The 24,225-nt window shown below is 41.9% G+C and overlaps 1 protein-coding gene across 2 annotated transcripts; it reads right to left on the reverse strand.

Annotated features, from left to right (window-relative positions):
- Nucleotides 1–3,355: 3,355 nt before the first annotated feature.
- Nucleotides 3,356–21,601, reverse strand: LOC139364562 (uncharacterized). Of its 2 annotated transcripts, none has more exons than XM_071101395.1 (7): nt 20,664–21,601; nt 10,067–10,163; nt 9,185–9,262; nt 8,446–8,639; nt 7,186–8,239; nt 6,930–7,095; nt 3,356–6,682 (listed from the first exon to the last, which is right to left on the reverse strand). In XM_071101395.1, exons 1-6 carry the CDS (start codon nt 20,730–20,732, stop codon nt 6,950–6,952), a joined length of 1,638 nt encoding a protein of 545 aa, XP_070957496.1. In that variant the 5' UTR covers nt 20,733–21,601; the 3' UTR covers nt 3,356–6,682; nt 6,930–6,949. The 2 variants fall into 2 exon arrangements, with proteins under 2 accessions (XP_070957496.1, XP_070957497.1); XM_071101396.1 differs by having other exon boundaries at nt 20,635–20,748.
- Nucleotides 21,602–24,225: the final 2,624 nt, after the last annotated feature.

Here is a 24,225-nt window from a genome sequence, read left to right on the forward strand (position 1 = left end):
CTGCCGTTTAAAAATGTTTAATTAGTCTCGCTCATATCCATAATAACCTCATCATGTAGACTAGCACAGCCTACCCACATTGTATCTGCAAGTTGTTAGCTAGAGCGCATGTGCCAAGACCCGATTGCACACATTTGCTATTTTAACCTAACAGTTTTTGTGACAAAACTATCGGGCGAGTTGAAATGTGATGGAAACACATTGAACTTTACATTTTTATTCAGTACATGAAAATCTGTCGCCAAATTGGATGGAAACCTAGCTATTGTAACGATGTGCGCTGAGCGTCGGGAAGCAAGTTCATGGAGTGAATACATATAATAAATAAATGAACAAAACAAGAAACACGAACAGCGCACCGACATGAAATAGGAACAATGACTACTGGGGAAGAAACCAAAGGGAGTGACATACAGTTGAAGTCGGAAGTTTACATACACTTATGTTGTGTTATTCAACCACCCCACAAATGTCTTGTTAACAAACTATAGTTTTGGCAAGTCGGTTAGGACATCAACTTTGTGCCTGACGCTAGTCATTTTTTCAACAATTGTTTACAGACAGATTATTTCACTTATTGTATTTCTGTATCACAATTGTATCACTGTATCTCAATTCCAGTGGTTCAGAAGTTTATATACAATTAGTTGACTGTGCCTTTAAACAGTTTGGAAAAGCTCTAGAAGCTTCTGATAGGCTAATTGACATCATTTGAGTCACTTGGAGGTGTATCTATGGATGTATTTCAAGGCCTACCTTCAACCTCAGTGCCTCTTTGCTTGACATCATGAGGAAATCAAAAGAAATCAGCCAAGACCTCAGATTTTTTTTTGTAGAACTCCACAAGTGTAATTCATCCTTGGGAGCAATTTCCAAACGCCTGAAGGTACCACGTTCATCTGTACAAACAATAGTACGCAAGTATAAACACCATGGGACCACACAGCCGTCATACCTCTCAGGAAGGAGACGCGTTCTATCTCCTAGAGATGAACATGCACGAAAAGTGCAAATCAGTCCCAGAAAAAGAGCAAAGGATCTTGTGAAGATGCTGGAGGAAACAGGTACAAAAGTGTCTAAATCGACAGTAAAATGAGTGTTATATCGACATAACCTGAAAGGCCGCTCAGCAAGGAAGAAGCCACTGCTCCAAAACCGCCATATCCTTTTGGAGAAATGTCCTCTGGTTTGATGAAACAAAAATAGAACTGTTTGGCCATAATGACCATCATGTTTGGAGGAAAAAGGAGGAGGCTTGCTAGCCGAAGAACACCATCCCAACCGTGAAGCACGGAGGTGGCAGCATCATGTTGTGGGGATGCTTTGCTGCAGGAGGGACTGGTGCACTTTCCAAAATAGCTGGCATCATGAGGCAGGAAAATGATGTGGATATATTGAAGCAACATCTCAAGACATCAGTCAGGAAGTTAAAGCTTGGTTGCAAATGGGTCTTCCAAATGGACAATGACCCCAAGCATACCTCCAAAGTTGTTGCAAAATGGCTTAAGGATAACAAAGTCAAGGTATTGGAATGGCCATCACAAAGCCTTGACCTCAACCAGATAGAAAATGTGTGGGTAGAATTGAAAAAGCGTGTGCGAGCAAGGAGGCCTTACAAACCTGACTCAGTTACACCCGCTCTGTCAGGAGGAATGGGCTAAAATTCACCCAACTTATTGTGGGAAGCTTATGGAATGCTACCCAAAAAGTTTGACCCAAGTTAAACCATTTAAAGGCAATGCTACCAAATACTAATTGAGTGTATGTAAACTTCTGACCCACTGGGAATGTGATGAAAGAAATAAAATATGAAATAAATCATTCTCTCTACTATTGTTCTGACATTTCACATTCTTAAAATAAAGTGGTGATCCTAACTGACCTAAAACAGGGAATATTTACTAGGATTAAATGTCAGGAATTTTGAACCTGAGTTTAAATGTATTTGGCTAAGGTGTATGTAAACTTCTGACTTCAACTGTATATAGGGCAGGTTATCAAGGACGTGATGGAGTCCAGGTGAGTGTCATAATGCATGTAACAATGATGACAGGTGTGCGCCATAACGAGCAGCCTGGTGACCTAGAGGCCGGAGAGGGAGCGCACGTGACAGCTATGGATATTGATTACTGCATTGTTGGGCTTGGAGCTTGTAAGAGATGCATTTCACTGTACTTGTGCACGTGACATTAAACATGTTAACTTGAATTCACCTTAGTGGACAACTCAACCAAAATGTAAATCAAAACTAGACGTTGAACTGACGTCTGTGCCCAGTGGGAGGCTTCTCTTACTTCACAACACAAAAAGCAGGATATAAGCTCACAGCCAAGTACACTTTCTCACATGTTTTTTTTAATAATCATATCAAAATAGAATTAAGTGGCAATTTTCACAACATTCATTTTTTGATAACTCAAAACAAAACAGACAATAACTAATTACAGTTGAAAGAAGGCATTCTGGAATATGCCACATTTTCTATATTTGGCTGGTAGTAAGGTTGAGGTGAGGTTGAAGTGAGCAAACTATACCAGAAAGGTGACCTGCAGTGGCCCACACACAAGCACTGAGCTTCTTTGCTTGACACATCTAACCCATGCTGATTTTATTATCTGAAACTTTTATCAGGGCACTTCTTCTCTTCAAATTGTAGTGTTAGATTGTTCACCAAATAGTTTTACTAAACTTCCCTGTAAAATCCATAGGATACTAATAAACAAAGCTCGAACCCTTTTTTTTTTTTTTAGGACAACTTTCTGTTAATCGATATTAAATGTCAACATTTTGTAGCAAAGGGGTGTTAAAACTAGGATTACTGTCACACTGTATGATTTCTCCACAATCCCTGCTTTAGCTGGGTCACGATACTGCGGTCTCAGTCTGGGGCGTGTTTGTTTGTACTGTCACAAACTGACAGAGAGAGTGCATAGTGCATAATTCTCTGTGTTAAAAATGACAATGGCGCCTATTCCAGTACCCTTGCTGTGTCTGTCTGCCTTTATTAAATAAAGCAACACACAGACTTAGGATACACAAGGTCTGATTCTCTACTGTTCACTATGCAGACAAGGACTGGTTAGCAATGAGCATTGTGAATAAGGGACTACCTGACTTCATGAGATTCATGAGTGTTAGTGATCAAACACATACAGTGCCTTGCGAAAGTATTCGGCCCCCTTGAACTTTGCGACCTTTTGCCACATTTCAGGCTTCAAACATAAAGATATAAAACTGTATTTTTTTGTGAAGAATCAACAACAAGTGGGACACAATCATGAAGTGGAACGACATTTATTGGATATTAAAAAAAAAATTGAACAAATCAAAAACTGAAAAATTGGGCGTGCAAAATTATTCAGCCCCCTTAAGTTAATACTTTGTAGCTCCGCCTTTTGCTGCGATTACAGCTGTAAGTCGCTTGGGGTATGTCTCTATCAGTTTTGCACATCGAGAGACTGACATTTTTTCCCATTCCTCCTTGCAAAACAGCTCGAGCTCAGTGAGGTTGGATGGAGAGCATTTGTGAACAGCAGTTTTCAGTTCTTTCCACAGATTCTCGATTGGATTCAGGTCTGGACTTTGACTTGGCCATTCTAACACCTGGATATGTTCATTTTTGAACCATTCCATTGTAGATTTTGCTTTATGTTTTGGATCATTGTCTTGTTGAAAGACAAATCTCCGTCCCAGTCTCAGGTCTTTTGCAGACTCCATCAGGTTCTTCCAGAATGGTCCTGTATTTGGCTCCATCCATCTTCCCATCAATTTTAACCATCTTCCCTGTCCCTGCTGAAGAAAAGCAGGCCCAAACCATGATGCTGCCACCACCATGTTTGACAGTGGGGATGGTGTGTTCAGGGTGATGAGCTGTGTTGCTTTTACGCCAAACATAACGTTTTGCATTGTTGCCAAAAAGTTCAATTTTGGTTTCATCTGACCAGAGCACCTTCTTCCACATGTTTGGTGTGTCTCCCAGGTGGCTTGTGGCAAACTTTAAACAACACTTTTTATGGATATCTTTAATAAATGGCTTTCTTCTTGCCACTCTTCCATAAAGGCCAGATTTGTGCAATATACGACTGATTGTTGTCCTATGGACAGAGTCTCCCACCTCAGCTGTAGATCTCTGCAGTTCATCCAGAGTGATCATGGGCCTCTTGGCTGCATCTCTGATCAGTCTTCTCCTTGTATGAGCTGAAAGTTTAGAGAGACGGCCAGGCCTTGGTAGATTTGCAGTGGTCTGATACTCCTTCCATTTCAATATTATCGCTTGCACAGTGCTCCTTGGGATGTTTAAAGCTTGGGAAATCTTTTTGTATCCAAATCCGGCTTTAAACTTCTTCACAACAGTATCTCGGACCTGCCTGGTTTGTTCCTTGTTCTTCATGATGCTCTCTGCGCTTTTGACGGACCTCTGAGACTATCACAGTGCAGGTGCATTTATACGGAGACTTGATTACACACAGGTGGATTGTATTTATCATCATTAGTCATTTAGGTCAACATTGGATAATTCAGAGATCCTCACTGAACTTCTGGAGAGAGTTTGCTGCACTGAAAGTAAAGGGGCTGAATAATTTTGCACGCCCAATTTTTCAGTTTTTGATTTGTTAAAAAAGTTTGAAATATCCAATAAATGTCGTTCCACTTCATGATTGTGTCCCACTTGTTGTTGATTCTTCACAAAAAAATACAGTTTTATATCTTTATGTTTGAAGCCTGAAATGTGGCAAAAGGTCGCAAAGTTCAAGGGGGCCGAATACTTTCGCAAGGCACTTTAAATATGATTCTGTTCACATACTTACAATTACTCTAACACTCAAACGGGCATACACACTCAAATTCTACACACGCTTGAGCACAGACATGCACATGCACACCCACATTGACACACAAAGTTATACAACGACACAAAGTCATTACCATAACTTGTCTATCATACAGACAGTGAATGGCAGGCAACAGACAACACCTTTTCCCTTTTCAAAGCTTTTCATTGTAGTTACATTGGGCTCAATTCAATCAGATCCGTGTTCGCTTTAGCCGGTTGTTTTGGCGATTTAGGGCTGTCAAATCCGTAAGTGGCTCCCGGCATTATACCTAAAGTCTCATTAACAGAAATGCTTTGCAGCCTTGTTTACAAGTTGGAACACTGAGTTGTAATCTACACCTTGATTAGGATGATAGAAATCCTAATGTTTAATTCGTTTTTAATTTGAGTGTAATTATTTCTATATAGACTACACTTTATTTTCTGACTTTGAGCCAATTTGACGGTGCCAATCCTCCTCTAAAACCGCCAAAACATCCGCTATGCGGCTGTCTGCTATCGTCAGATAATGCTTGATCTGATTGAATCTAGACTATGGCCTGTGTGCACAAAGGCTGACAGCTCAAATTATATTGAGACCGGAAGAGGGGTCGATATTTCAACCCCCAAAATGCTTCATATGTAGTAATCCTATTGATAATGAACACAGGAGACCTATGTGATATAAGGAATAAATAATGTTAAAGACCGACATAAATGTGTAATGCAACCCCTGCATAGCACCTTGCATCTTTAACCACACTCTCCGAAACAAGTGCGGAAGCCTCAGCTGAACATGAGAATGCAAACCTGTGCATTAATTGTTGATGGAGTTCCAGTGTTTCAGATCAAATTAAATACAATGAAATATCTTGATAGAAAACGAGATTCGACATTGACGAGATGAGACATGTAATATCTTTGCTGTGTAGTTCTATAGCCCTCCCTTAGTGTGGGAATGGAACATATAGAGCGGCGTAAGTACAATGTAGGGATACTGCTCTCATCAGTCAAGACGACCAGTCATTCCAACAGTCCTAGCTCATATAAATGTCATCATTTCTTTCCCAATGTCCATGTAATATCTGCTCGTCATGGTATTTTCCTGGTCCTCTTCCAGTGTATCCTTTCTAGTCGGAAAAATAAAATGTATTCTTCCATGTCGGAACCCAGTGAGCAACATTTTTGAAAAATGTACTTTTGAAATATATTTTCAATCAAAAACACGTATTTTCAGCATCTCCTGCTCATAGAAAAATGGGAGATTTGGACGGACATAAAAAAAAAAATGCTCTCTCTCCTCTCGTTGACAAGCGTGATAAGTCCACTTCTTGTGAGTTATAATGAACCCATGCCTCGGAAGAGCATACAAATAGTTTTTAACCGACTTGCTCTCTACGGACGGGAGTGGTTTTACTACGCCGTTGAAAAGTCATGAGGGAGGTCCAATAGCGCTGTCCAGCAACAGTCCAACATCCTTGTGAACATTCCAACGTTCTTCCAGTGTTCCAATGATATCTCCCAAAGTCCTAATGTTGTTTGAATGTTCTGTTCCAACGTTCCACTGTTCTTGATCCGACTGGGGGAACATCTTGTTGTTAAAAGGAGATCATTTTTTGATGGATCAGACAAATGTTGATGGATCACCTCAGCCTCGTATGTATTTACATCCCATTCTTCTTGTCCCATATTTCTTTCTGTCCAAGGGTTGTTTTGGGTTCACCAGACAATCATTAGTACTATTAGGGAATACCTCACGGTCACAGGATGGGCAGGTTACTGACACATGAATATAAACTCATAAGAAAGGAATTAGCTGCTCGGTGTCGCCACTGGATTGTCCAGAACAAAGACAGAGCGCCTCAATCCCTGGATGAGAAGGAGAAACAGATATATATTTTTAAATGGTTACATTCTAGACCAGGCTCGTAGTTTTTGTATATGAATATACACTTTTCTTTGGAAAGTATTTGAAAGGATTAGGAAAGTATTTGAAAACTGTGTGTAAATACTTTCCCCACAAAAGTATTTTAAAGTGTTGGTATTTGAAAGTACTTGGAAAGTATTTTAATGGGTTTGGAAGTATTGATGTTAGAACGGATAGAAACTCTCTTACCTGCAGAGAGATTGTAGGTTCTACATTAGCATTGCTCTCATTGCAGCCTTGCTGATGCGCTTGCGGTTGTTCTTCCTCATTCTCTTCCTAGGTGGGCCGGGCCGAGCAGGTGGCCGGGGACCAGCCAGGTCTGAGGGCGCTCGCGTTGAAGTGGGCGACACTGTGTCTGGGAGAACAAGAATGCAGTTTGGAATACAATTTAAACTGAGAAACATAAGTCCAAAACACATGCTAGCTCACAATGTTCTCTGTCTACCTGTTCTTTGTGTGGTGGTTTGAGTTTGATGATGTTTATGATTAGGCCGAGGGTACTTCTGCTCCTCTTCTTCTTGCTGTTGTTTCTGTTGCTCCCGTCTCAGGTGCAGTCTCACCTTCTCATCGTCCAGTCTCCTGTGGAGTAACAACAGCTCCTTCCTCTCCTCCTCCAGCTTCTCCTGTTCCAGTTGGAGAGCGTGCTGGAGCCTCCTCTCTGAATCGGGGGTCTCATTGTCTTTACGTCTTTGATCGGCTTCATCAAGGGGAGGGAATCTGCTCTCGGGCCTCTGATTGGTTTCCTCCGTAGGATAGAATCGCTGTTCCATTCTTTGATTGGCTCCCTCTCTGCTTTTGGTTTCCTCTGAGGAGGAGTTGGTCCCATGTCGCTGTTGCTTTGATGTGTTGGTGCGTAGCGAGGGACTCTGTGTTTGTGTGGGTTGTCTATGTGTCTCCTGGTCTCCCCCCTCACTGAGACTCAGACTTCCCTGCTGCCTATCTCCCCTACTGACATTACCCTCAGTGATGTTAAATAGTGTGTCCCCTCGAGTCTCGACCCTGTCTCTATTCTCGTGGTCAAGTTGTGCCATGTCGATGTCCATTGCGGTTGTAGTGCCGCTGACACTACTACTGTCTCTCCCCTCCTCCATGTCATCGGGATGTCGACGTTCGGTCCACTCCTTAGCTCCCAGCTGGCTGGTGGCGTTAAGTACCCACTGAGGATCCATCTTGTCATGGTCTAGCCCATAGCCCCCTTTCCCCGCCCCTGCGTCTGAGGAGGTGTCCTTGGGGTTCCAGTGCTGGTCCAGCAGGTCTTCCAGCTGGATCCTCTGGTTGTGCTTCAGCTCATCTCTGCGGTGCAGCTCCTCCTTGGATCTGGCCTTGGCTGGATGCCCCTCTCCTTTGTTGTCTTTTTGCTGTCTGCGGGGCGTGGACTTCTTCTTGGGGACGGCCGGGGGGCGAGGGGCGGGCTGGCAGCGACACTCCACATGGTCGTGGACCGAGACGACGGCCTTGGAGTAGTTGGGCCGCTTCTCCACGTACTGGATCTTCATCACCTAGTGAGGAGGAGGTGGAGGAGATTAGCTCCGTGGAAGTGCAGAATTCAAAATGACTAAACCGCTTTAAAAAAATCATGTAATGACTAACCTTTTATTTGACCAGGTAGGCCTAAGTTAGCTGTGAACATTCTCTACAGAAACAACCTGGGCAAAAGTTTCAGGGTAGGGGACATGGGTTGAGAAGGGGGATGGTGTATATGTACCTGTAGGTGCCTGGTGTGCGTCAGCACGGGGACACACTGCAGGCTCTTGGTGTTGCAGCAGCCGGAGCATCGCTGTACCTCTACACAGGGAGGCCACAACATGAAGTTGGCGTTGCTGCGGTCCAACATGGCACGGGTCACCTCCATCACCTCTGTCCTCACCTTACATAGCGCCTGCTGAGCCGGCTGGGCGTCTGAGACAACAAAGACAAACAGACCATATAACTTAAAGGTTTCATAAGATGGGACAGTGTACATTAATCAACATATCAGACACATAATTGTAAATGTGCTGGAGTTAGCCTCAGGCTTAATGTTAAAAGCATACCCTCTACACTGCTCAGTGCCTACAAAACAGCCAGCACATAGGCCTCAAAATGTAGAAAACATTTAGTTTACACTAATTATACTTACACTGTTTATATTACTTATACTGTTTAAAGAAATCACATGCTATTGAAACAGTGAAACAGTGTATGCATGAGTCTCCATGCTGTGCTTGCTGCAGGTGAACTATTTGGAGTGTAACTTGGAGTTGCACGTCGTATTTGTGTTTGTTCAGCAAATAACTAATGAATCGGTGACATACTTTAGATGTTTCTTTACCAAAACATGCACTGCGCATAACTCAGTTTGGATTAGATACAGCTGTCCAAAACCACCCAAGTCAACATGAGTGATGGAAATATGTGGAATTATAGCCTAGTGTCAGAGAAATATGAGGAAGGTGCAAACTCACCCAGACTCCTTGGTAGTCGGTTGCTAGTGTTGTTGGAGTGTTGTCCACTGGGCAAAAAATCTTCCGAAATATCCTCATCTGAGAAAAAAAACAATACACTCCAATATTAGTTTACAGATCGAATCAACTCATTACTTCAACTGTTTATTGTTATGACTTTTACTCTGTGTGTGTGCGTGTGTGCGTGTGTGTGCTCGCACGCGTCTGTGTATGGTGCATGTGTGTGTTTATGAGAGAGTTTGAAGCATTGTTTATGTTTAACTTCCCTGTAATATATGTCTGTGTGGGAATTTGTTTCTGTCATAACCTCATTGTTTGTATGTTTTTGTACCTTGAGACGTTGAATACTTCACTCTTTGTTTCTCTTATCTCGTTGAGTTTGTATATACTGTTTACTGTGTGTGATGTTCGCTATTCAATGATGGGAATCAAATCTGGGCAATATGTGTATCTATTTAAGAAGTATTTCTGCCCTCTGTGCCCCTGTGGGTCTGATGGTTTGTCTGTTAGTCAGTCTGTGAGATTCTGTTTGTAGTATTTTACTGTGTGTGATTTTCGCCTGTCCCTGTTGGGAATGAAATCTGGGCATCATGTGACAACGTTTTCATTATTTTTCCCTCAGTCTCTGTTGGTCGGGTTAGTTAGTCTGAGAGAGCCTCCATCTCTTGGCGTGACCAGTGTGTCTGGTTTGCTTGTGATCCTGTACAGCGCAGTTGATAGAGTATTAGGCTTCGGAAACCAGGATGTGGGTTTGAATCCCGGGGCAACCTGTACGTTAAAATATATGCACCTATGACAGTAGGTCTCTTTGTAAGCAAATTCTGCTAAATGGCATAGGCATGTTGATGAGTATCAGTATAGTACAACGTTAGAGATATTTACCTATGGAGTCACTGAGCAGCAGCAGCTGTAGGTCCTCTATGGAAGAGATAGGGTTGCTCCTAACCAGCTCCACCAAACCTGGAGGGAGAGGATCCCCCTGAGAGAAAGCGATAAGACAGGAATAAATCTAGATTCTCCCAAATCTGATATTTTCTCAGCTTCCCAATTTATTCTGTGTAGATACGGAATCAAAGGGACAACAGCAGTGGTACATGAAAGCTCCCAAGTGGCGCAGCGGTCTAAAGCACTGCATCTAAGTGCTAAAGGCGTCACTACAGACACCCTGGTTTGAATATAGGCTGTATCACAACCGGCCGTGATTGGGAGTCCCATAGTCGTCCGGGTTTGGCCGGTGTAGGCTGTCATTGTAAATAAGAATTTGTTCTTAACTGACTTGCCTAGTTAAATAAGTACTTTTTTTTATTTCAATTTTTTTTTTAAAGTAAAAATACTTTAAAGTACTACTTAAGTAATTTGTGGGGGTATTTTACTTTACCATTTCTGAAATGATTTACTTTTACTTCACTACATTCCTAAAGAAAATAATGTGTTTTTTACCCCATACATTTTCTCTGGTTAGGGGGTAACCCGACTTAACCCCCCTAATCATAAATTAAACAAGAGGATGAAGGAAATGGCTGCTTGGATTCACAATGGCCACTAAGAGGGGGTGAATGACTATTGGCCTTGTGTCACCTCATCTGCTAATACTTAGGGGTCACAGGAGTCAGGAAGGGTTCAGGAAGTAGTGGGAGATGGAGTGATTAAGAGGAGGAGGAGGAGGAGAGGTGGATCAGAACAGAGAGATGGACATCAGGGGGAATAATGGAGGGGTGGATGAAGAAAGGAGAAGAAGTTGCATCGATGAAGATATTAACTCTTGCTAGCTGGGTCTACCACTGTTTGACCTATTGGGTTCGAATCCTGGGTCTCCTGCACACCACAAAACTGGGTTAGCCTGTTGAGCTAATGTCTAGGCATTAATTCAGGGAGCTAACACAAGCCGAACGACCTCTGTCTGTTGCATTAATTCATTCAGTTTCTTGTGAGAATAAGCCGAAGCCCTTTGGGGAGCGCTTTGAGGAGGAAGAAGCCATCTGTGAACGGCATTCACACACTATTCATGTACATACCATTGACTTTTCCCCATTGTTGTTGGGCATTGCACAAAGTCAAGTCATACCAAAGGAAAATGCCATGAGTTAAATTAACATCTCTATTTATGTAGTGATGCCCCTGAGGAGCCATCCCAGTGATTTCCTCTCCTTGGCCCCAGTCTAAGGCTGAGGCCCTAAAAGCACCTACTTCCTTAATGCACTACTTTTGACCAGAGCCATATGGGCCCTGGTCAAAAGTAGTGCCCTCTAAAGTGAATAGGGTGGCATTTGGGGCGCATTCAAATTGTGCTGGCTGCACACTATGGTCTGGGCCTTTGTTCATAGGGCGGCCACTGTCATGGCGATTTGTGTCTGAGCAGGAAAAATTAAATAAACACTTTACCCCGTGCAACTGCTAAACAAACCTGGCATAAACAGAAAATCATAACATTTACCCTATAATACCATAGGAGTCCAGGAGTTACTCTAAATCAAAACTCTAAATCACATGCACGCTCACACACACACACAAATAAGCATCTGACTGAGTCACATGTGGAAGTTCTGGAACAGTCAGTGTCTTCTAAAATCTACGGTCATTCTGCTGATCACACAGGCTGAGACAGGCACTTATTTTAGAGCGTTCATACAGTAGATCTCCATCTCTCTGAACAGAGACAGGCCCAGGTTGCATCTCAACTGGTATCATACATACTGTAGTGCATTAATTTAATGACCAGACCCCTATCGGACTTATCGAAGTAGTGCACTAAACAGAGAATACAGTGCCATCTGGGAAAAGCCCTAGTGATGTTTCATGGGAAGTGGGTTGAGCTGAGGAATGCCAGGTACAGGCTATAGGAGTAGAGAGGTAAGGAGTAATGATACATAATTATGGGTCTAGTTTTTCTGCCTGCCAGCATGCAAGTGTATATACACACACACACATACAAATGCACAAACGCATGCACACACACACACATATGGGTGAACATGTGCACACTGCACATTCTCACATGCAATCCCTAAAACCATGCCTATGAGCACATGGTTTATGCATACAGTGCCTTGCGAAAGTATTCGGCCCCCTTGAACTTTGCGACCTTTTGCCACATTTCAGGCTTCAAACATAAAGATATAAAACTGTATTTTTTTGTGAAGAATCAACAACAAGTGGGACACAATCATGAAGTGGAATGACATTTATTGGATATTTCAAACTTTTTTAACAAATCAAAAACTGAATAATTGGGCGTGCAAAATTATTCAGCCCCCTTAAGTTAATACTTTGTAGCGCCACCTTTTGCTGCGATTACAGCTGTAAGTCGCTTGGGGTATGTCTCTATCAGTTTTGCACATCGAGAGACTGACATTTTTTCCCATTCCTCCTTGCAAAACAGCTCGAGCTCAGTGAGGTTGGATGGAGAGCATTTGTGAACAGCAGTTTTCAGTTCTTTCCACAGATTCTCAATTGGATTCAGGTCTGGACTTGGCCATTCTAACACCTGGATATGTTCATTTTTGAACCATTCCATTGTAGATTTTGCTTTATGTTTTGGATCATTGTCTTGTTGGAAGACACATCTCCGTCCCAGTCTCAGGTCTTTTGCAGACTCCATCAGGTTTTCTTCCAGAATGGTCCTGTATTTGGCTCCATCCATCTTCCCATCAATTTTAACCATCTTCCCTGTCCCTGCTGAAGAAAAGCAGGCCCAAACCATGATGCTGCCACCACCATGTTTGACAGTGGGGATGGTGTGTTCAGCTGTGTTGCTTTTACGCCAAACATAACGTTTTGCATTGTTGCCAAAAAGTTCAATTTTGGTTTCATCTGACCAGAGCACCTTCTTCCACATGTTTGGTGTGTCTCCCAGGTGGCTTGTGGCAAACTTTAAACAACACTTTTTATGGATATCTTTAATAAATGGCTTTCTTCTTGCCACTCTTCCATAAAGGCCAGATTTGTGCAATATACGACTGATTGTTGTCCTATGGACAGAGTCTCCCACCTCAGCTGTAGATCTCTGCAGTTCATCCAGAGTGATCATGGGCCTCTTGGCTGCATCTCTGATCAGTCTTCTCCTTGTATGAGCTGAAAGTTTAGAGGGACGGCCAGGTCTTGGTAGATTTGCAGTGGTCTGATACTCCTTCCATTTCAATATTATCGCTTGCACAGTGCTCCTTGGGATGTTTAAAGCTTGGGAAATCTTTTTGTATCCAAATCCGGCTTTAAACTTCTTCACAACAGTATCTCGGACCTGCCTGGTGTGTTCCTTGTTCTTCATGATACTCTCTGCGCTTTTAACGGACCTCTGAGACTATCACAGTGCAGGTGCATTTCTACGGAGACTTGATTACACACAGGTGGATTGTATTTATCATCATTAGTCATTTAGGTCAACATTGGATCATTCAGAGATCCTCACTGAACTTCTGGAGAGAGTTTGCTGCACTGAAAGTAAAGGGGCTGAATAATTTTGCACGCCCAATTTTTCAGTTTTTGATTTGTTAAAAAAGTTTGAAATATCCAATAAATGTCGTTCCACTTCATGATTGTGTCCCACTTGTTGTTGATTCTTCACAAAAAAATACAGTTTTATATCTTTATGTTTGAAGCCTGAAATGTGGCAAAAGGTCGCAAAGTTCAAGGGGGCCGAATACTTTCGCAAGGCACTGTATGTTTATAGGAACACACACAAACATATTCAGACATGACATTATACATTATACAGCTAGACTCCATTCTGTGGGATATATATACATGACTGAGCGGTTTCCTTTCTCTCCGGCAAGTGAGTTAGGACACATGAATCTATTTCATTTCCGGGACACACTTGTGGACTTGTTTACGTGCTGCTATGTGGTTAGTTGTTTTTACTTTTTAATTCTTGTTTAATATATATATTTTTTCCCTAGCTGGACATTTTTCAATCAACTTTTTCACCCCGGATGCTTTATCTGGACATGGTTCTATACGACCTCCACCAGCCAAAGCTAAGTAGTAACATTAACATTATGCCTTCTAATTGTAGTCGCTGTGCTCATAATATACAGGAGAACTATCGCCTTATGGTGAGGATAGCCGTGCTCCAAGCCCAGCTTCAGACGCAATCGTTAGGCAAGGGTAATTTAAGTGTAGGAAAGGATGAAACAGCATCTGTGCCAACAATAAGTACAGATAGTAGTATAAATCCCCTCGCACAGTCCCTGCAGCTGGACAATTATCTCATGGCTTCTGGAGGGAAATGCTGTAGGAATGCTTAACCGGTGTCGCTCATTCAGCCGACAGAAACTTTCAACCGGTTCTCCCTATTAAGCAACGATCCGGAGTCATAGGCCGAGCCTTCTCTGGTCTCTCCTCCACCTGTTACAGGGTCTGAGAGGCCAAAGCATCCCACCATTTAGCTCTGACAAATTGAAAACCCTAGTCATTGGAGACTCCATTATTACCTGCAGTATTAGACTTAAAAAGAATCATCTAGTACACTGTTTACCAGGGGGCAGAGCTACCAACGTAAAGGCTAATCTAATGTTGTTCCTCGTAATCCTGGGCTATCAGACCACCATTTTATTACGTTTGCAATCGCAAGAAATAATCTGCTCAGACCCCAAACAAGGATCATTAAAAGCTGTGCTATAAATTCTCAGACAACCCAAAGATTCCTAGATGCCCTTCCAGACTCCCTCCACCTACCGAAGGACGTCAGAGTATAAAAATCGGTTAACCACCTGACTGAGGAACTAAATTTAACCTTGCGTAATACCCTAGATGCAGTCGCACTCCTAAAAACAAAAAATATTTGTCATAAGAAACTAGCTCCCTGGTATACAGAAAATACCCGAGCCCTGAAGCAAGCTTCCAGACAATTGGAAGGGAAATGGCGCTACAACAAACTGGAAGTCTTCCGATAGCTTGGAAAGAGAGTACCGTGCAGTATCAAAAAAGAGCCTTCACTGCTGCTCAATCATCCTATTTTTCCAACTTAATTGAGGAGAATAATAACAATCCAAAATGTATTTTTGATACTGTTGCAAAGCTAACTAAAAAGCAGCATTCCCCAAGAGAGGATGGCTTTCACTTCAGCAGTGATTAAATTCATGAACTTCTTTGACAAAAATATCATGATCATTAGAAAGCAAATTACGGACTCCTCTTTAAATTTGCGTATTTCTCCAACGCTCAGTTGTCCTGAGTCTGCACAACACTGCCAGGACCTAGGAACAAGACACTCAAGTTTTTTAATATTATATCTCTTGACACATTGATGAAAATAGTCATGGCCTCAAATCCTGCATACTGGACCCTATTCCAACTAAACTACTGAAAGAGCTGCTTCCTGTGCTTGGCCCTCCTATGTTGAACATAATAAATGGCTCTCTATCCACCGGATGTGTACCAAACTCACAAAAAGTGGCAGTAATAAAGCCTCTCTTGAAAAAGCCAAACCTTGAACCAGAAAAATATATAAAACTATCGGCCTACATTGAATCTCCCATTCCTCTCAATTAAAAAAAAAAAGCTGTTGTGCAGCAAGTCACTGCCTTCCTGAAGACAAACAATGTTTACGGAACGCTTCAGTCTGGTTTTAGACCCCATCATAGCACTGAGACTGCATTCGTGAAGGTGGTAAATTACCTTTTAATGGTGTCAGATCAAGGCCATGCATCTGTCCTCATGCTCCTAGACCTTAGTGCTGCTTTTGATACCATTGATCACCACATTGTTTTGGAGAGATTGGAAACCCAAATTGGTCAACACGGACAAGTTCTGGCTTGGTTTAGATCTTATCTGTCGGAAAGATATCAGTTTGTCTCTGTGGATGGTTGTCCTCTGACAAATCAACTGTAAATGTTGGTGTTCCTCAAGGTTCCGTTTTAGGACCACTATTGTTTTCACTATATATTTTACCTCTTGGTGATGTCATTCGGAAACATAATGTTAACTTTCACTGCTATGCAGACAATACACAGCTGTACATTTTGATGAAACATGGTGAAGCCCCAAAATTGCCCTCCCTGGAAGCCTGTGTTTCAGACATAAGGAAGTGGATGGCGGCAAATGTTTTACTTTTAAACTCGGACAAAACAGAGATGCTAGTTCTAAGTCCCAAGAAACAAAGAGATCTTCTGTTGGATCTGACAATTAATAATATTACCGGGGCTGAGTCTCAAATGAAACGGTGAAGGACCTCGGCGTTACTCTGGATGCTGATCTCTCTTTTGACGAACATGTCAAGACATATCTGAACATATAACATTGCAAAAATCTGAAACTTTCTGTCCAAAAATTATGCAGAAAAATTAATCCATGCTTTTGTCACTTCTAGATTAGACTACTGCAATGCTCTACTTTCCGGCTACATGGATGAAGCACTAAATAACCTTCAGTTAGTGCTTAACACGGCTGCTAGAATCTTAACTAGAATCCAAAAATGTGATTATATTACTCCAGTGCTAGTCGCTCTACACTGGCTTCCTGTTAAGGCTAGGGCTGATTTCAAGATTTTACTGCTAACCTACAAAGCATTACATGGGCTTGCTCCTACCTATCTTTCCGATTTGGTCCTGCCATACATACCTACATGTACGCTGCAGTCACAAGATGCAGGCGTCCTTACTGTCCCTAGAATTTCTGAGCAAGAGGATAAATAACAATATGGGGATGAGGTAGTTGGGTGTGCTATTTACAGATTGGCTGTGTACAGGTACAAGCTGCTCTGACAGCTGATGCTTAAAGTTAGAGGGAGATATAAGACTCCAGTTTCAGTGATTTTTGCAATTCGTTCCAGTCATTGGCAGCAGAGAACTGTAAGGAAAGGCGGCCAAAGGAAGTGTTGGCTTTGGGGATGACCAGTGAAATATACCTGCTGGAGCGCGTGGGTGTTGCTATGGTGACCATTGAGCTGAGATAGGCGGGGCTTTACCTAGCAAAGACTTATAGATGACCTGGAGCCAGTGGGTTTGGCGACGAATATGTAATGAGAGCCAGCCAACGAGAGCACACTGGTCGCAGTGGTGGGTAGTAAACTACTTGAGTGGTGGATGGTAACCCACTCAACCCACTTGAGTGTCCGGGTTGGCGCCCCCCTCAAATTTGTGCCGTGGGGGAGATCTTTGTGGGTTATACTATCCCTTGTCTCAGGGTAGTAAGTTGGTGGTTTGAAGATATCCCTCTAGTGGTGTGGGGTGTGGCGGCTGTGCTTTGGCAAAGTGGGTGGGGTTATATCCTGTCTGGTTGGCCCTGTCCGGGTGTATTTTCGGACAGGGCCACAGTGTCTCCCGAGCCCTCCTGTCTCAGCCTCCAGTATTTATGCTGCAATAGTTTGTGTTGGGTGGCTAAGATCAGTCTGTTATATCTGGAGTTATATCCGGTGTCCTGTGTGAATTTAAGTATGTTCCCTCTCTCTCTCTCTTTCTCTCTCTTCTCTCTTCTCTCAGAGGACAGTGCCTCAGGACTACCTGGCCTGATGACTTCTTGCTGTCCACAGTCCACCTGCTGCTGCTCCTGTTTCAACTGTTCTGCCTGCGACTATGGAACCCTGACCTGTTCACTGGACTTGCTACTATGTCCCGGGCCTGCTGTTTTCGACTCTCTCTCTCTCTCTACCGCACCTGCTGTCTCTAACTCTGAATGATCGGTTATGAAAAGCCAACAGACATTTACTCCTGAAGTGCTGACCTGTTGCACCCTCTACAACCACTGTGAGTATTATTATTTGACCCTGCTGGTCATCTATGAACATTTGAACATCTTGGCGATGTACTGTAATCTCCACCCGGCACAGCCAGAAGAGGACTGGCCACCCCTCAGAGCCTGGTTCCTCTCTAGATTTCTTCCTAGGTTCCTACCTTTCTAGGGAGTTTTTCCTAGCCACCGTGCTTCTACATCTGCATTGCTTGCTGTTTGGGGTTTTAGCCTGGGTTTCTCTATATCACTTTGTGACATTGGCTGATGTAAAAAGGGCTTCATAAATACATTTGATTGATATAGATGATTGAGGGAATTCCCTGATGGTATACCTCAAAGACACCTCATATGATAACTAGCTATAGGCATGAACACTAATACACCACTGGATGGGAGGATGTATAGATGACAGAGAACTACTTCAACTATACCTAACAATACCTTCTAATCAATCCTTACTGACACCTCCAACAACCTGTCCTCTGGGCAATTCATATGATTTGGGATGTTTATTTTGCGTCCCTCCGAGGCTGCCTCCAAAAGCCTAGTCTTTGACATGACAAATGTGGTGGACACCACACACCACTGGCAGCTCTGGGAAAAAGACACACTAGAGGAAGTCATAGATCTGATAGCATGAAAGCAATTTAATTGCATTCAAGGAAACCCAGCAAAGAAGGGGTGCACCAAATTTCACCCTGTTTAAACATTAATTTCCCATAACTGAAGACTGTGTGTGTATATTGTCATAGTCAGAGCTTCGTTTCACTACAGTCCCTTCCCACAGCCACTAGTGCCAATTCCTGTGAATGTCCCAAAGATGGTCCAATTTGGCTCAGCTGGTAGAGTATAGTGCTTGCAATGCCAGGATAGTCGGTTAAATTCTTGGGACCAGTAGTATATCAAATGTATGCACGCATGACTGTAAATTGTTTTGGTTAAAGTTGTCCACAAAATGGCATATATACTGAGTGTACAAAACATTAAGAACACCTTCCTAACATTGAGTTGCACCCCCTCACCCCCTCCCGTCTTTTGCTCTCAGAACAGCCTCAATTTGGTGGGACATGGACTCTACAATGTGTTGAAAGCGTTCCACGGGGATAATGGCCCATGTTGACTCCAATGCTTCCCACAGTTGTGAAGTTGGCTGGATGTCCTTGGGTGGGGGACCATTATTGATACACACTCTAAACTTGTGAAAAACTCAGCAGAGTTGCAGTTCTTGACACAAACCAGTGCTCCTGGCACCTACTAACATACCCCGTTCAAAGGCACTTAAATATTTTGTATTGTACATTCACCCTCTGAATGGCACATATATACAATCCAGGTCTCAATTGTCTCAAGGCTTAAAAATCCTCCTTTAACCTGTTTCCTCCCCTTCATCGACACTGATTGAAATCGATTTAACAAAGTGACATCAATAAGGGATTATAGCTTTCACCTGGATTCGCCTGGTCAGTCTATGTCATGGAAAGAGCAGATGTCCTTAGTGTTTTGTACACTCAGTGTATATTATTATATTAAAGTTATGGCCTCTTTGGCCTCTTCTCAAGCCTATCAAAATGCGACCCTCATACTTTAATTATATCGCCTCTCTTAAAGATAACCATAAGGGGACAGGACTTATGGTATAATGGTATAATTCACCATGCACTTGACATGTGTCATTTGCAGGACGTATCCTGGGAAAGGAACTTGTAGGATACTTGCTGTGTATGCTACGATACAAAGTACATAGAATCGACTTTAGCAGTCAAGACGAAGCCCCTCTCTCCTTGAGTTAAAACCTGTTTTCCTATTCTTTTTAATGACTCAAGACAATAGTCAGCCATAGCATGATTAGAATGATTTATAGTTGTGTTGCTGTGACAAGCGCTCATCCTATTGCTAGCCTGTCAAATATCCTGTGGACACACACACACAAACACACACATTTGGTCTTGCTTAGCTCCCAGGCATGCTTCAGGATGGGTCTGGTGAGATTTTACATGGCCTCCACCTTCCACTCATATGTTTATCGACAGGTTTATGAGTTTAGACATCTGGAGAGGGGCCCATGTTGATCATGAGCATGTGGACAAGCGTTGGGGAGTTATGGGGCCCAACGAATGAGCGCATCATCAGAGCATGTGCCCCAAGCGTACCACAGAAAATGCAGGTTAATGGAGAAAGATTGTTATTTTCACTTTGGGATTCTGGACGATAAGAAGTTTATGTTCTGTAGATGGGTCTGCCATGTGCTGTAACTGTTTTATGGTTACCTTGCCAAGCAGGGCCCAATCGGATGTCCTCGCCATGAGGCCCTCACAGCCTGAAGTGAAACTCAGGACCGTTTCAAAATATATTTTATATAGAAGCATTAAAGCCATGAGATGAGCTGGCATAAGGTGTGGTTTAGATGATGAACAGTTTAACTTACAAGAAGCACCTTAATTGCTATATACTTCATAATTACTCAATAATTACAAGTGCACATGTGGTTGTAGGCCACAGCCATACACTAAGTGGAGGGGTGAGGGGCCTGGTTCACATTTATTTTGTACAAACCAATATTGAATGTAACACTTTGATGCCTTTTGTTTAGAGAGCACACAAGCCCCAGTGCAAACGTTGTTAAAATTCAATGATCCTGAAATTCAACAATGTTCAATAATTGGGCCCTGGTATCAAATATGCTCAATAATGGTCACTAATGTTAACATTCACAGTGAAATGAAACAAAGAAAATGAACTAAACAGAAAAACATATATTTGGTTGAATGGGCAATTAGACCTACATTTTTAATGAATTGACTCCGTCACATACCTCTGCGCTGCCCGACCGCAGACATGTCGCAAACAACGCGAGCAGCTGAACCCAAACCCACGAGCTCATCTTGCTGCCCAGGCTGGATTCTCCGCGATAGACCAAGCATTTATGGAAACAGCACGAGTCTCTCCCTCAGCACTTAAGCGCAGGGACAGCGGCTCGCTCTGTGGAATTGGAACTCCTGGCGTTGCGAGCAGACGGACACCCACGCTTGTCTCAGCAAAGTATATCCAGTCAATTAGCAATTGTTGCCTACTCAATTATACGCTTCCCACTTAGAACGTCCACCGAGCTCGAAATTCCACTGTCAGGGGACTAGGGGAGTAAGGCGACTTTTTTAAAGATGATTTGGTCCATCTTGAATTGATGTATTAAATCCCCAAGGAACTTTTTTGTGGTGTGTTCCAAACACAATCTCCTGCGGTCGGGATGATAGTCTCAGATAGTTTGGTATCACACAATTAGAGTCAGTAAAAGTCCTAGTGTGAAATTAAAACATCAAATGTTATAGCCGATGGCTTTAAAATAAACTTCAAACATTATCCTAAAAAAATAATCAATGTAATGAGGAAAAACATCTTCTGACCAATTTAAATGACTTGCATACATAAAACAAAGCTTCCAAACAATATTATAGACTAGATCATATTTACACATTAGTATAGGCTAATGCTAGATTATCCCTCGAGACATCAACACTTTTCAAGTTGATTAAAATCCCTTTTTATGTTCCTTTTCCACGCGTTGTAGCCTTTCATGAGGTTATTCTCTCCTTATAACGCACGGTGCGCTTCTTAGCGCAGCACAAGTGTGGTAGCATACAATGGGAGTTTGCTGTCCGCTCCTTCGTCACAGGCTTATCAATAGCCAAAGCTCTCTGTGGCGCGGTGCGCGTCAGCCCTGTTCCCTCCTGATTACGCCGCTACCGCATGGGACAGGAGAGCTGATTTCCTAGAGTTTGTACAGTATCTCTCCCGCCCCCTGAAGGCAGGGCCTATATAAAAAGGACTGACTGGGCTACTGCGTCTTGAGGGAAAGGTCTTAAAGGAGAAGTCTGGTATGAGTTATTGCAAGATCATGTGTTAAAAGCTGCAATATGTATTTTTTTGGGGCGACCCAACCAAATTCACACAGAAATGTGTGTTATAGATCTGTCATTCTCATTGAAAGCAAGTTTAAGACGCAGTAGATATGTTCTACATGCCCTATTTCTAAGCTTTCCGTTCTTAAGTTTCGTTTTTGCATCTTTTACTTTCGGTTTTGTACACCAGCTTCAAACAGCTGAAAATATAATATTTTTGGTTATGGAAAATATGTTTCACAGCGGTTTAGATGGTACAAAGATTCTCTACACTACTCCACACTTGCTTGTTTGTCAAATAAACTGAAATTAGGTGAACTATTAGAATTTTAGCAACCAGGAAATGGCGATTTCAGCATACTTTTAATAGCCTATTAGCACAGATGTTTGTAAGTACTGTAAAACAAATCCTGTTAATGTCATGGTTAATTACTGTATAATCAGCAGTAACATATTTATAAACTGAATATAGTATATTACCATAAATGACATTGCAGTGTGGGAAAAATGTATACTTCGGGGAAATATTTTGTGTATTTTGGAATATTAACGTAAAAAATGCTGCATAACATACAGTAGCAGTTCACTTACTGTATTTGTGAATATTCAAATAAATAGGCCAGACCTAAAGCATACAGGCAACAAAATCAAAGCAAATCCTCTGAAGCAAGAGAGAACGTTTTTTCTAATTATTATTATAAATGCAATATTTATTCTTAAGTTAATCGGTACAACTCTGGCAGACTAAATATCCTGAAGCTTCTGCACATGTGCAGATCATGTTCTGCACATGTGTATGTTCTCTACTTTATGCGGTGAGAACAGGCTACTCAGGCGAATGGTGCTTGTTTAATAAAGTTAGATCAAAGCTGAATCCATGTCTGCACGATCACATAATGATAGTATTCTACATAACAGAACCGAATGTAATAGCACAGTATAACTTTGCTGTAAGACAAAAACACCACTTCATTCAAAAGATGTGAAAGATAATTCTTCAAGTTTTACCATGAAACATCCATGCAGAATCTGCATACCAATCATTTGATCTCTATCAGTTTCATGGGGATATGAACTTAGAACTTCTTGAGTTATACACTGTTGTTTCAAAGTAGCCTACAATGTTGTTTGGAATCATGTACTGTACCGTGGGTGAATTTTAGAGCCGGTGGTGTTAACAAACTGCAGTGGTGGAAAAATTACCCAATTGTCATACTTGAGTAAAAGTAAAGATACCTTTAACAGAAAATGACTCAAGTAAAAGTGAAAGTCACCCAGTAAAATGCTACTTGAATATTTGATTTTAAATATACTTAGGTATAAAAAATATATTAGACAAACCAGATGCATGATTTTCTTGTTTTTTAAATGAACGGATAGTCAGAGGCACACTCCAACACTGACATAATTTACAAATTAAGCATTTGTGTTTAGTGAGTCCGCCAAATCAGAGGCAGTAGGGATGAGCAGGGATGTTCTCTTGATAAGTGCATGCATTTGACAATTTTCCTGTCCAGCTAAGCATTCAAAATGTAACAAGTACTTTTGGGTGTCAGGGAAAGTGTAAAGAGTAAAAAGTACATTCTTTTCTTTATGAATGTATTAAAGTAAAAGTAATCAAAAATATAAATAGTAAAGTACAGATACCCCAAAAAACGACTTAAGTAGTACTCTAAAGTATTTTTACTTAAGTACTTTACACCACTGACCAACTGTAGCATAGCCTACTTTTGGCGACATGAAAGAAAATTGCGGTGGTGTTTTTGTCTTACAGTAACGTTATACTATGCTATTATATTTGGTTATGTTATGTATAATACTATCATTATGTGACCTTGCATACATTGATTCAACTTTGGTCTAACTTCATTATTAAATGAGCACCATTAATCTGAGTGGCCTGTTCTCTACGGGTAAAAGTTGTCCTCAAGGATTTTCATGTGCCTAACTCTTTTCCGTTCATTTTTATCCTAAAATCCTCCCTAGACCTTGTCGATGACAAGCATATCCATAACATGATGCAGCATCCAATATGCTTGAAAATATGAAGAGTGGTACTCAGGGATGTGTTGCCTTTGGATTTTCCCCAAACATAACGCTTTGTATTCAGGACATAAAGTTAAGTTCTTACATTTTTTGCAGGTCTACTTTAGTGCCTTATTGCAACAGGATGCATGTTTTGGAATATTTTTAATTCTGTACAGGATTCCTTCTTTTCACTCTGTCATTTCGGTTCATATTGTGGAGTAACTACAATGTTGTTGATACATCCTCAGTTTTATCCTGTCACAGAGTAGTAAAGTCACCATTGCCCTCATGATGAAATCCCTGAGCAGTGTCCTTCCTCTCAGGCAACTGAGTTAGGAAGGACGCCTGTATCTTTGTAGTGACTGGGTGTATTGATTCACAATCCAAAGTGTAATTAATAACTTTTACCATGCTCAAAGGGATATTCAATGTCTGCTTTTTATTTTATTT

The sequence above is a fragment of the Oncorhynchus clarkii genome, chromosome 13, assembly GCF_045791955.1.
Source record: "Oncorhynchus clarkii lewisi isolate Uvic-CL-2024 chromosome 13, UVic_Ocla_1.0, whole genome shotgun sequence".
Taxonomy (NCBI): domain Eukaryota; kingdom Metazoa; phylum Chordata; class Actinopteri; order Salmoniformes; family Salmonidae; genus Oncorhynchus; species Oncorhynchus clarkii.